Source organism: Coloeus monedula, assembly GCF_965178545.1.
Source record: "Coloeus monedula genome assembly, chromosome: 2".
In the NCBI taxonomy this organism is placed as follows: domain Eukaryota; kingdom Metazoa; phylum Chordata; class Aves; order Passeriformes; family Corvidae; genus Coloeus; species Coloeus monedula.
Genome location: NC_138782.1, coordinates 64,187,295 through 64,200,849, shown reverse-complemented (window position 1 = coordinate 64,200,849; position 13,555 = coordinate 64,187,295). Strand labels below are relative to the sequence as shown.

General features: G+C 34.6%; 1 protein-coding gene across 2 annotated transcripts in view; it reads left to right on the top strand.

The window, feature by feature from the left end:
- AKAP7 (A-kinase anchoring protein 7) overlaps positions 1–13,555 on the top strand; it is an 85,601-nt gene that overhangs the window by 16,157 nt on the left and 55,889 nt on the right. For both annotated transcript variants that reach the window (XR_014227370.1, XM_082303262.1), the window contains exons 5-6: positions 3,093–3,253; positions 9,788–9,900. Coding sequence is in view for 1 of the 2 variants with exons in the window: in XM_082303262.1 (XP_082159388.1) it covers positions 3,093–3,253; positions 9,788–9,900 (274 nt within the window). In the remaining variant the exon portion in view is untranslated. The remainder of the gene's footprint in view (positions 1–3,092; positions 3,254–9,787; positions 9,901–13,555) is intronic.

Here is a 13,555-nt window from a genome sequence, read left to right as displayed (position 1 = left end):
CCTCAGGTATTCTAGATTGCATGTTCTTTTAAATGGCTTTAAAAAAAATTCATAATTGATTTTTTTTGTTTAATCTTTTGGGAGAACTCAAAGGGTAAAATGCTGAATTTTTCTTTTTCTTGCTTCACCAATTTTTAATGGAAAGAAACCAAGATCCAGGCTGGCAAAAGAACCTCTGTGTAATATAGGGGGAGTAGAGTAATCTCTCAAACAAAGTGCAGCTAGTCAACTGTGTATCTGAGGTTGCACAGATCCTTAGGTTTGGATCCATTAAGTTACTCAGATATCTACAGTTTTTCAACTGTGTTTGCACAATAGTGCCTCTGTCTATACAGAAATGAAATGTGTTGAATGCTATTTGAAGTCAAATGCGTGATAAGAATGTGCTAAACATAACATTCAATTCAGCACAAAGCCCTTTGTGTGGTATTTTAGTACATACAGCTTTCACCCTGAAAATGGAAGATCTGTATTCTAGGCCACTCTTTCTAAGGAAATCCAGACCTGAAATTCCCATGAAAGTTTCCTAACTGATTGACTGTCGTCTAGCCTTCATGAACACACTACACATGTCTTTTTGTAGGACTGTATGAAATCAAGAATGTGAGATTTTGAAACTAGAAAGAAAGCCAGCAATCAAAGAGTCATGGCAGCACTCCCTTCAAGCCAAGAAGTTCTACTTTATGCTAACTGTATGCATAGTCATGGGATCAGGTGCTAGAAATCAGGATGCCTGCCTTTGCAGTAAATGCCTTGTTATGAGATTATAGTGTCAAGTTTTTCTTTCTAGTTTTCTGTCAAAGACTCTGTGAATCTCACCTTTTCATTACAAATAACAGAACTGAAAGAATTGAGCTTGGCTTTTTTTGTGATACTGCTTTTTCTAACAAGTAATCAAAATTAAAACTCAGAAATTTCTAAAAAGAAACTTCATGAATTTTAAGTGCTACAATATTTACTTTACAGCAATATAGAAAGAAAAGTCACTGCTTCTATAATTCTAGCTTGTATTCACTTAGAATATGCTGTTTAATTATTTTTTTAAATTTCCTTTTTCCACTTTAGATCAAAGTGCTTGTAAACTTTTTGGGTATCTCTGTGGATTAGTGGCACTGAGTGTAATTTCTAGTTGGCATTTTAAATACTATTTGGTATGGAATAACAAAAAAATGCCACTGTTGTGGTTTTTGCTGTTGACTTCAGTGGAAATGTTTGTCCTTGTGCATTATTCTTACAAAGCAATTGTTAGACATTATAAAGTGATGGATAGAATACAAAAGACAAGATAGCTAGAGTGAGATGACAACTATTTTTCTACATATTTTAGTGTTTGCAAGATTATATATAAAAGAAAAAGTAGAACTAAATCTTCGATGCTACACTGCTAAAGTGAAAGCACACTGCACTGTGTGGATTGACCTTTCATAGAACTCATCGGGTAGACGTGGCCTGGTCAGTGAGTTCTGCAGCAGACCCTACAGTATGGAAATATAAATCTTTGTTCAGCTGAGGAACAGAGCTTTCCATGACTTTCTGTGGACTAACTCTCATATATAAAAAATACGGAGATGGATTTTAGAGACATGTATTAATCACTACTTTAAAGCCCTCTGCAAGCTTTAACTTAATTTGACGCAGTGTATTTGAAATATCTGTACTTGTTTTGGACCAATTTTTAGGTTCATGTTAATAAAAAATACATATAAATAAATAAATAAATCTATCCTGCTTTAATGTGAGGTAATCTGACAGGTAGAACCAGTATTAGATCGTGTTTTTGAAAGGTCTTGAAGTACACCACATAGGGAAGACACAGGAACAGGCTTGTCCAACAGTGATAAGAGGGTAGGTAAGTGACAGAGACTATGCTTAAAGTAAAATGTCTTTGCCGAGGAACAAGTAAGGGCATTGTTGTTTATGGTTTTAAAGGATCTAAAGTACTTCTAGCTTATAGATTAAACCCTTCTAAAAAGACCTCAGGAGAGCTCTAGCAATGAGAAGGATATTTTGTCATGTAATCAACCTTCACGTGTTTCTTAACTTTGCCGAGGTTCCAGTTAATGCATAGTTCACATCAAGAGTCCACTTTGTTAAACACAATGGAAATGTGTAGAGATTCTTGTAATTGTATAGGCTTCAGTGAAATCATTTAACCTGCTGTAGAAATCATGGTGATTGCTTTCATTCAGCTAGAACAGAAAAAGTAAAAATGCCTCTTTTCAGCGTTTTTAACCTATTACTGCCATCTAGCGTTTGTAAAGTCTGCATCGGTTTGGGGAAAATACTAAATTCAGGTTTGTTGAATAGAATTAAAACCGTGACATGTGAGACATCTTTTAGAAAACAATAGGAATGTTTATGTGGTTTTTGTTTAGCATTTGAATCAATTTAAGTGCAGGTGAAAACAATTATTTGATGTAATTGTACATACACTTGATGTGGCTAATTAAGATGATTATTAAAAGGTTACCAGGCTTGTACCCTGTTATTGCAGTTATTGTGTACATGCCTCTTAGCTCTTACAGAAAGTAGGCGTAAATTGAGATAGTACCTCTTTTAATAACAGTTCTCCATAAGCTTAGTTGAAATTTCCATATAATTTTATCATCATATATGTAATGTCACTTACATCTGTTTATAATTTAACTAACACTCAATGAAGCAGAATCTTAGTTCAATTGACCTATCAGGAGAAGAAAAAAGTTAATTAATTTAAGAATGAAAAACTAAATACTTCTGAGTAATCATCTTATTTAAATGGAATGCACAAAGTAATAGGGACACTGTCATCTTAGTATCTGGATACCTTGAGGACTGAGATAAACTCTTTGAGGAATTGCACCTGCTGATAAATCTGCCTTATTGTTTGTATGATTTTACAGTACAGCATATGAACCACTTTACCTTTATAAAAAGGTGGTGGTAATAATAACAACAACAACAACTGTATTGATAGGAATGAGTGCAAAAGTACCATAGTAGATAATAAATTGATACTAAAAAACCTTTGTTACATTTATTGATATAATGATTAATAGCAATATTAACAGCAGAAATATATTTGACATTGATATTTTCTTTCCTCTTGACAGAGCAGTTGGTGCTCTTTCAGACAGCAAGGTTTTTGTAGACAATCTCCTGAAAGGAAAAAGAGTGGATTTATCTTTTCAAGGAATTGATCACTTCAGAAATCAAGTTGGATTTGTGAATTTGGCAGAAAATGATCAAACAACACTACTTAAAGAAATAGCAGGTACAACTTGTCAATCTAGTTTAAGTGTTTTAAAGACTTCTTGACAAACTAAATGAGAATGGAACACAAAGATAAGTTGGTGCTAATTTAGTCAATATTAATTTACCTTTAACAACTGTAAATGCTACATAATTAATTTCCTAGCCTACTTTGCATATTTCAAAAGGATGTTAATGAATTACAGACAGTACTGTTCTCTGATAACTTTTTATTTAGTATATGTAAAAATCATAGTGCAAATTTGTAAATGGGATATAAAGACTCCATGCTACCTTGTTTTGGTCCTATTTTTTATCTGTCTATGACTCTATACTTAAAGTATGTTGTTTACAGATATTTAATACAAATTCTCAAAGAACAGTACTGTCTGTAATTCACTGGTGTCCTTTAAAACTATCCCGGCAATTCCAACTATTCCTTGGAAAGACTCTTTAAAAGAGTTTTTCAGTATTGATGAATTATCTTTTGTGCTCTGAGGAATGTGAGGTCACACCATTTTTTAATAGTGCAATAACCCATATAGGACATTCTGCAGAGTAGCAAAGACTGCTACTATCATGCTACGTCTTTGCAGTCCAGTACAGAGGGAAAAATTGAAAAGGTTTTTATTAATATAGTGTTTCCTTTAGCAGTTAAATAGTTTCATTTCTGAAGTGCAGCTGGTTTGACCTTTTACAAAAACCTCAGTTTAATTTATTAAGGAATCACTGTTTTGCTACTTCAAGATTATGTATGGCTTCTGCTATGTTCTAAGGTGAATTTTGATTTCATGTGTTATTTTGTGTTGGACATGAATGAAGGAGAAATACTGATAACACAGGCAATAGAAAACAGATGAAGTTAAATTAGCTTCTAAATGGTAGGACACCATTTAGTTCCATAAATAATACAGAAAATTTTTTGATAATAATAACATCTGCATGTGGTCATTGCATGTCTGCTAATACCAGTGTAAATGTAGGTTTGCCAGAGACAAAAGTCCAGGAAAAGCACAGCTAATGTGAATCTTCTGTTTGTTCTGATTTGCTAGTTACTTCCCAAAAAATCCACTAAAAGACATTAGCATCATGTAATTATCTACCAGGAGTAATGCTAAACTGTTCTGACAGAGGTTTGAGGAGTATTTTAATAACTCTTTGTCAAAACCTTTTTAGAAATCATGCGCTTACAGTGACATATACACTTACAGGACTTTTTAGAAAACTCTTTTTCTTATGCTTTGCTACACCACAGAATATTTGAAGGACAGTTGTGGTTTAGTCCCAGCTGGCAGCTCAGCCCCACACAGCCACTCGCTCACTCTTTGCTGGCCATTTTGGGGAGAGGATCAGAAGAGTAAAAGTGACAAACCTCGTGGGTTGACATAAAGACAGTTTAATAGGGAAAGCGAAAGCCATGCACTCAAGTAGAGCAAAACAAGGAGTTCATTCACCACTTCCCATGGGCAGGCACATATTCAGCTGTCTCCAGGAAAGCAGAGCTCCATCAAGCCTAAGAGTGACTTGGGAAGACAAATGCCATCCTCCTTCCTTCTTCTTTCCCCAGCTCTATATATGCTGAGGATGACACCATACGATATGGAATATCTCTGTGCTCACATGGGGTTAGCTGTCCTGGCTGTCCCCTCCCAGCTCCTTGTGCACCTCCTGCTTTCTTGCTGGAGGGGTGGGGCTGAGAAGCAGGAAAAGCCTTGGCTCTGTGCAAGCACTGCTCAGGAGTAACTAAAACATACCTGAACTATCAACCCTCTGTTCAGCACAAGTCCAAAAAATAACCCAATACTAGCTACGATGAAGAAAATTACCCCAGCCAAAACCAGCACAAGTACTAAGTGAATTTGGAAAAGGTAATGAATTGCTTTGTTTTGATCTTTATTTTGATAACTATATTGTAAATGCTGCTTGAAGCTGATAAAAGTGGATAAGTGAATCCTGGTTTTTACCTGCAGGATTTGCAGATTTTGATTTTATGGATTAATGATGCATGTTATGGTCTGACCATGAGAGGGAGCTTGTATTTCATGAACGGAAAAGTTACTTTTCTGTTTATACATACAGATATTTCATTTGCTTTTGGTCCTTTGTTTTTAAGAAATGTTGATTTGTTGGGTTAAATATTTTAATAGTTAAGACTGCAGTGTAGTACAACAGTAGGTTGACACACAGTACAACTAACTTACTAATTTTCTTTAACTTTAGTTGTGTATAAATGACATTTCGTCTAATCTCTCTGAATTGATTTCCTAACAGTCCACACTAGAGAGAGAGAGAGAAATGGAAAGTGAGTCATACTACCCATCTTCTTCTCTAGATACATTACAGCTTTACTCAAGCATAAACTTACATTGCCACCATACCAAAGCAATCTGACTCCTTTCTGCAGCCACATGGTGAATTCAGCTGTGGTAAAATTAATGTTTTTACCTTTGCCAGCTAATTTTTAGCCTATTCAGTTTGCCCATGCAGTTTACTGTATAGCTGCATAACTGTTGGCATGAAAGATGGGAGCAGTGGCAGGCACGGGGCTGGAGAGGAACAGTCTATTTTGACAAGGACGATAGTTTATGTGCTTTAAAGATTGTGAAACCACACATTTAGTATCCATTTGAGGGTGAATTACATTGCCCTCACTTCAGATAGCCTAGGGAAATAGTTTAATTCAGTTAATTTAGTTCACTTTAGTTACAGATGGCTGAAGCTACGATAAATGAATTTTGCCTCTTGTCAGCTGCTCTTAGGTCATTTCAGATGATGAAAAAATTGGAAACTCAAAGGTATTGTAATTTTCCATTAGAACAACTGATTTGTACAAAGCGAGCAAAAAGGTGATAGTCCAAATTGCTGCTGTTTAGTTAGGTGGGACTGGAAGTATGATTCTCTGAAATCATACTGAAAACAAGGGCAGCAAATGCTTTTAGATCTTAATCTACATTCTTTCTATTCTGATAAACAGCTCATTAAAATGAAGCAATATGCTTATTGTGGTTTAAAAGAAGGTACTCTCACACACTTCTTTTTGTGATTATAACAAATTTATGGGAAGTATTAGAATGGATTGAAGCCAGTAAAAGAAGCAAGTTTTATTAGGAAGTTCTGCTTATGCTTCTATTTCAGTTTTGGACTTTGCCTTCACATTGTCACTGTCTTGTAAGACTTACCATATGTACTGGCGTATGTGCACAAAGTAGGGATTGCTTGGCCCAGCTGCTCCATGGATCCTACTTTATGAACGAACTCATCTTTCTTCTGTATGTGTATGTGGTGATGGAGAGAAATAGAACAACCTGCGCATACTCCTGATGAGTGCTTGAAATAACAGTATGGCTTGCTGATACATGACAGTGGTTTGGGACAGTGACAGCTCACTTTAGAAAAGCCTAACTAATACATAACCAAGGAGCAGTGGAGGAACTATTGGGAAATTGGCTTGACTCTGGTTTACCTTTTGGCCCATCGCTTAAAAAACCCTAAGAACTCAAGAATTTTAATATGGCTTAACATGGCAGTTCTAATTTTAAGTTGTCTATGCTCAGCTATTCTTCATTTCCAAGCGTAAAGTAAAAAAAAAAAAAAAAAAATCAATAAAAAGCCAGAATACTTTTTCTAAATTATAAACCTTTTAATTGAAGGAACGTGGTTTTGAGACAAGCAGAAATTAATAGTCTGGAAGTAAACATACATACATAGCAGGTTTCTGTATCTAATGAAATCTTGGGGAAGAAGATGGCCATTTGTATTACAGAATATGGCTCCATATGCAATTTTACTATCAATTGTTCTATATTGATGTAGCTGTTGAATTTTTGATCTTTTCCCATGTAAAGTGGCTCTGAGTAAGCTTCATATATCACATTTCCATTCTAATTATGGGGAGAGAGTTGTCTAATGGATTCAGCTGCATCCAATGTAAGAGGCAGATGACATTCAGTAATTTTGACATTATAAAATGAGGTACAAAATGGTATTACAGAGTACTTCAAACTGCATGAAAGGCAGTCTGAAAGCTGTCCAAAAATTTGTTCCAGGAAGTCATTGAGCTTGTAAAAATAGCTTTAACATTTCTAGGGTATACTTTGAAGCTGCAAACATCAGTCAGCCTGAGGCTAATAAAGGAAAACATAGATTTCATTTGATTTTTCAGTCTAAGTAGTAATGATAATGTCTGGAGGAAAAATGGAGGATACTTATTTGTTAAGACCCTTGGGCATCATCTGTCTGTTTTTCTCATCACTGGCCTCTAAATTTCTTTCAGTTTAGGCAATCCCCATCATAAACTTTAACTTTTGTGTATCTGCCAGTTGACAAAGCCACTTTTATGCTATCTCATAAGCCAAGAACTTTCTCTTGCCCACAGCATCCATGCGTCCTTCCCAGTTTCTGTTAAATCCCTTCTTGTAGCCACTTCTTCAAAGAGCTTTATGGATATTAATAGCATTACATTATCTTGTAACTTTACTGTGCTCTCAGGAAAACATTTGTCTTTATTTCTTTTTTTTCCCTCCACTTACTCAGATTTCTTTCTATTTCCATTTGTTTTGAAGAAGGAAACAGTGTTAATTATGTCTGTAAGTTACCTTACCCAGTAAAATGTCACTCTTTCTGTGCATGTCAAATTCTGCAAAACTGGGGCTATCTGTAGTCCCAGCAAGCCCAATGTCTTGAGGCTGTGATGTTTAATATGTCTATGCCAGAACAAAGCTGTGTGAGAAGCCTGATGCCCGTGAGAATGTGTGTAGACACACATCTACACACACGTAAATCTGTTAAATTTAAAGCTGCAGTCTCTGCGTGCTTTTCTCCTCTGACCCAGTTTTCATTGGTATTTTTGATTAGAATTGCCAGGTATGAAAGAGCAGTTTGGAAAGATAAATAGGACACATATTGAACAAAGCTATTTAGCACAAAACGAAGACAGGGCTGTGGTTGCTGTTCAGCAGTGTAAAGTGTAGGTGCCCAGCTGTCCCACCCAATTCCCACACAGTCACAGCACTGTGTGATTGGTCTGCCCTGATGAGATCCCTGGGTTCATAGTCCTGTGATCAGGGGCACATTGGCAAACCTCTGCTCTGATACTCAGCTCTTACTGGACTTAGGAGGGGACACGTGGAGAGGTGCAAATCTTCATCAGCACAGATCCTAATTCCAGAGTGTGAGATAAGACTGCATGGCCTCAGATGTGATGGCAGAAAAAAATGGAGGTTTCAGAGGGGGAAAAAAAAGACTACCATGCACAAGACTGAGCCACAATATCACATGGTAGCGTAAACCTCGGTCTGATAAGATTTACCCCTTACTGGAACATCAACATCAATGGATCCCCAAATTGTGCTGTTCAGAGAACAGATACAGGAGCCAGAAAGCTCAGTGGGGATCCAGTGTAAATTTAGAAATGTCTGCCACAGACAAAATTTAAAATAATACAAGTAGGTCAGCAGTACTTGTGTTGTTTGCTTCCCAGTGTGATGCTGTTTCTTCCAGGTGGGAGAAAAAGGACTGTTGAACTATCAAGCAAAAAAAATATTTAAATGAACATACATTGTTAAGTTAAGGGCTGATTATATATATATGTGATAGGATTTATAATTTTTCCCCCTATTTTGATTTTATTTTGTTTGTATGAGTCAGCAAGACCTACACCTAGTGAAAAACTGGAAGTTGTACTTGCAAAGAACAAAATGGTTTTGCAGTTTTTCTGTTTTTCAGTAATAGAAATACTCTATTTTCCAGTATTATTTTTACCACAGGTTTTTCCAATTCTATCTAAACCATTTTTTGAACAGAAATTTTTCATGTTGGAAGTATTTAATCTAAAAAAAACCACAGAACATAGTTCAAAAGTTACACTGAAATTTATTTCCAAGAAATTAAACATTACATTGGGCAGATGAATTGGGAAATAGTAAACTAGGTCAGTGTTGTAGAGTTGCTTTGGCCTGGACTGTAAACAGATAAAAGTGTACATTAAAAGTAGGAAATTAGCTTAGAAGGCAAAAGTAAAGCTTTAAAACCCAAACAAAAATCATCAGCATACCTGATACATTCTCTAATGCTGGCATGTAAATCCAGTGCCAAAACTTAGAGCTTTCACTTCCAAATTTCCTCTGTTCTGAGTGGGAGATTACCCAAATACAGATAATAGAATTCCCCACAGAATAGTGTTTTTGAATAGAGAATTCTTTTACATACTCAGAGTTTTCCTGAAGTTTCCCACACTTCCAGTGAGAGTGACTCCTGAACAGTGCTAATGTTGAGTTCCTATTTTGATAGCAAAATCGGACAGCATGAACAGCTTTCTAATTCCCATTATTTAACTGATATTAACTGCAAATATAGGACCATTTTCACATGCAATAATATATACCTCTGAAGAAATAATATGTGCCTTTGAAATTAAGTAGAAATCTCCCTGCTTTTTGGTACTCATCATCTTGTTTCTTTCATGTGAAGGAGCCACGACTAAAATTACATTTGAAAACACATTTTAAGCATTATATTATGTAATATCTTTGTACTTACACACTTTTCTCCTCATCAGAGACTATGAAGATGATATTTCAAGAAAAGGGGATCATGACAGGAGAAGAAAGAGCTTTTAAACCACATCTGACCTTCATGAAGTTGTCAAAATCAACAGAGCTACGTAAGCAGGTGAGCTCACATTTCACACATCTCAGCAGCAATCTAGAAAGTTTAATTTAGAGATGGACAAAGTGTTGTTTATGCTATAGCATCATGCTTTCTACTTTGTAAGCAGCTGAAGAGGTAAGACTTTAAAATACTTGGTTTTTAAAGAAATAATTAATTTATCTACTGTATAACCAGTAGTCCTGTACTGTAATTTACCACTCTTCATATTCTCGGTGCAATAATATCATGGTCTGTTTTCTTTTGAGAAATTAGACAAGACCAAAGGATAAAAGTACTTGTTCAGAGTCACAGAATTCCCATTAGGGGGTAGATTGTATGCATGTGGATTGTTTGCAGAGTTTTGTTACTGTATAGGGGGAAATTAGCAAATAAACAGTGGAATTTCTGTTTGGATTATGCATAGTAGGCAGACTGTTAGTTTTCTCTACTAAATATACTTTGGTGAATTTCAGAGTAATGAGGAAAAACTATATTAATATATCTTCTATATTCTCTCTTGCAGGTAGTTATTTCTTGCCTATTTATTAGATTTTTTTGACAAAATACACAAATGCATGAAAATAGGATATAACTGTGATTAAAATACATAGAAGGAAAACTAGTGTACCTATTTTTTATTTCATAGTAATTTAACTAAGACTGTATTATTTAACACAAGGTATATGTGCATAGATTTTTTTTTTACTGACATTGTATAGAATGTTTTATGTGATCCTTTAACATTGACTGGGAAAATAACTTTCAGAAAAAATATTTTAAATAAGAATTAAAGTACATAATACTAATCTTTTACATTGATTTTTTCCTTAATAGTGGGCATTAAAAAATACTTTAAAATTTAATTAGAAATATCCCTAAAAATGCTGAAGGTGCATGTTTTAATTAAGTAGTATTTTGAAATCAGTAAAAAGAAGGTAGGGAGATTTGAGATACATCAAGAAAATTTGAGGATATGTGTACTTGCTCTAAAACTGAAATAAGGAACTATTCACAGTATGCAGGTCGTATATGATAGATATTAAATTTGTAAACTCACAGAACCTTTTGCTTATATTGACAGCTGGGTTTTTAAAATGCTAATTTAAAAATCCACAGATCTTCTAGAATATCAGTGGTTCAGTGATTTAACTGGTTAAAACATCTGAGACAATCAGGGTGGGGGTTTTGCTATTCTGGTTTTTTTTTATTGGTTTTGTTTGTTTCATTTACATTTATCTAGCTTCCATGAAATATTAGCCAGGATGCATCCTTTCTGTGTTCTGATATTCACTTCTGCTGACAGAACCAGGTCAATGTCATTCCAAATCATCTTCCTGAACCCTCCATAATGCTGGATAATGCATATGATCTACTGTATAGAAAGATACTATATATTAAAAATCTGTACATTTTTCTCTGTCAATTCAGTGTCAGGCATAAGCATCAGTCTTTACTATAATTTTTTCTTTCATTGTGTTCATACATTTAGTTAGATAGTTTTATGCATTTAGAGAAAACTAAATAAAAATATGAATCATAAAAGGAATAATTATTTTGCAGTACATTTGAATACAATGTGTAATTGCATTTTTAGATCATATAACAATATGAAAAGCAAGAAAAGGAAACTGGATGAAGGTTACATGAGCAAGCTTATAAAAGAAAAAATAGTACTAAAGTGGTTGAGTGTAGTTCTCAGCCATGGCTTTATAACGATATTAATTTAATTTTTAAATGTAAGCTTCCTTATTTGAAATAATACTCTGTTACCTCACCCTCCTCTCAGTGACATCTGAATTCCACCAAAGTTGTATTTTTGGAAAAAAAAATAGGTTTTTTAAACCTTAATATAACTGCAGGCATTTTGAAATGCATATATTCTGAAGAGATTTTAACTTTCCCAAAGTTAAAAATTATATTTACAAAGCAAAGAGTTTGAGAATTTAGAACTAGTGAAGATCTCAAGAAATCAGTTTTTCACTTTGAAGGCACATCATTAAGCTAAAAATGGTAAATCTAAAAAACTTGGAAACATATTAATAAAGGATAAAAGTGTGAAATAAAGTGGATTAGAAAAGAGCTATCTGGTTTACTGTACCCCCTTCAGCTTCTCAGAATAAAGGACTTATTCACCTACTCAGAAGTGGGACCAACTCACTTTTCATGCTTAGTTGGACATTTCTCAGATTAGATGTGCCACTGAAAACTTCCCCAAAATCAGGAGGTATAGTGTGCTTCTAGATGTCCTTGTGGAAGGAGACAAAGGGATATGATTTACTTGCACATGTTTAGCTATTTCCAGAATTATTTGAATAAGAATCTTGGGTTAGTATAGTTATCTTCTATGCAGAGAACCTAATGAAGCATAATAAAAGAAGAAACTGACGTTTTGCATTTGAAGATAATGTTTCTATTCCTGCTTCCCTCACTTGCCTGCTAAGTTGCCACCAGTCAGTGACAAGCCCTGTGTTTTTCATTTGTACAGATTCCTGTTTATTGCAGGGTGTGTTGAGAGGCATACTTCATAACTGCTGTGTGACGTTTGGAGGTCCTTTGATACCTAGTACTGCCAGAACTGCAAATACTGTGGAATGAATTTCATAAGAAGATGACTGACAGCTAAATTGCTCTGATGGCATCTGTTTAATTAGTGCAGAGTATATCCCTATCCTAGACAGTGGTTGTCAACAAAAAAAAGCCAAAAATATAAATTATGAATCTTTTGTATATTATATTCTTTTGTACAGTGTATCTTCAGGATGCTGTATATATAGTTGGTAAAAGAGAATATGTTAGTGAAAAACACGTTTGTATATTCAACACTTGCAAGCATTGTACAAGGCCTGATTCACTGTTGCCATTCACTTCAGTGCTAACATCAAGATACCAGATATTATGCAGACAGTATTATTTTGATTGCCCTGGAAATAGCATTAAATGCATGATTCAGTAATTTATTATTGTATTTTTTAATGTAAATTATGTTAAACTTCTGTCTCTTTCCAGTTTCATACAGAAATAACATAAGGTACTTATTTTGTAATAATAATAATAATAGTTCATCATCAAGGAGGAAATTCCACACTGAAACAAAGCCAAAGCAGTGTCTCCAATTTCAGATCTTTTTGATGTGCACTGACATTCATCTTTTTGCTATCTTCAGCCAGATATAGCAGATAACATGTTTAATATTTATAATTATGAAGGGATTTAATTTCTTTTCACGTAAATTTTCTCTAAGTTTATGTGACATTAATATGTTCGGCTTCTTGAAATGACATATAAATGAGAGATGTATGTCTTTTATTAGCCATTATGTAGTGGTTAGAGCAAGTTTTAGCAGACAATAAGCTATGTAATGTCTCCTCTGTCTTATTTACATGAGGAATCTCAGGCACTCAGGCTGCAGGAAAGGTTATTACTTTGATATTATTTAGATATGGCTCTTGTGTCATTAATTTGTTAATGACTTTTTCCTGCATATGCGTACATAAAATACTATGTTCAATAAAGATCTTCAGCACGACAAGAGCAGTGAAACGGAATCCTCCCTTTGTGGTATTAATCCTCAAATGTTAATAATTGAAAATAGAATAGAAAATGTGAATTTCTCTCTTACATTCCTAGATTTGTAATTTTGCGTTTATTTATACCCATGTGGCATAGACACATAGTT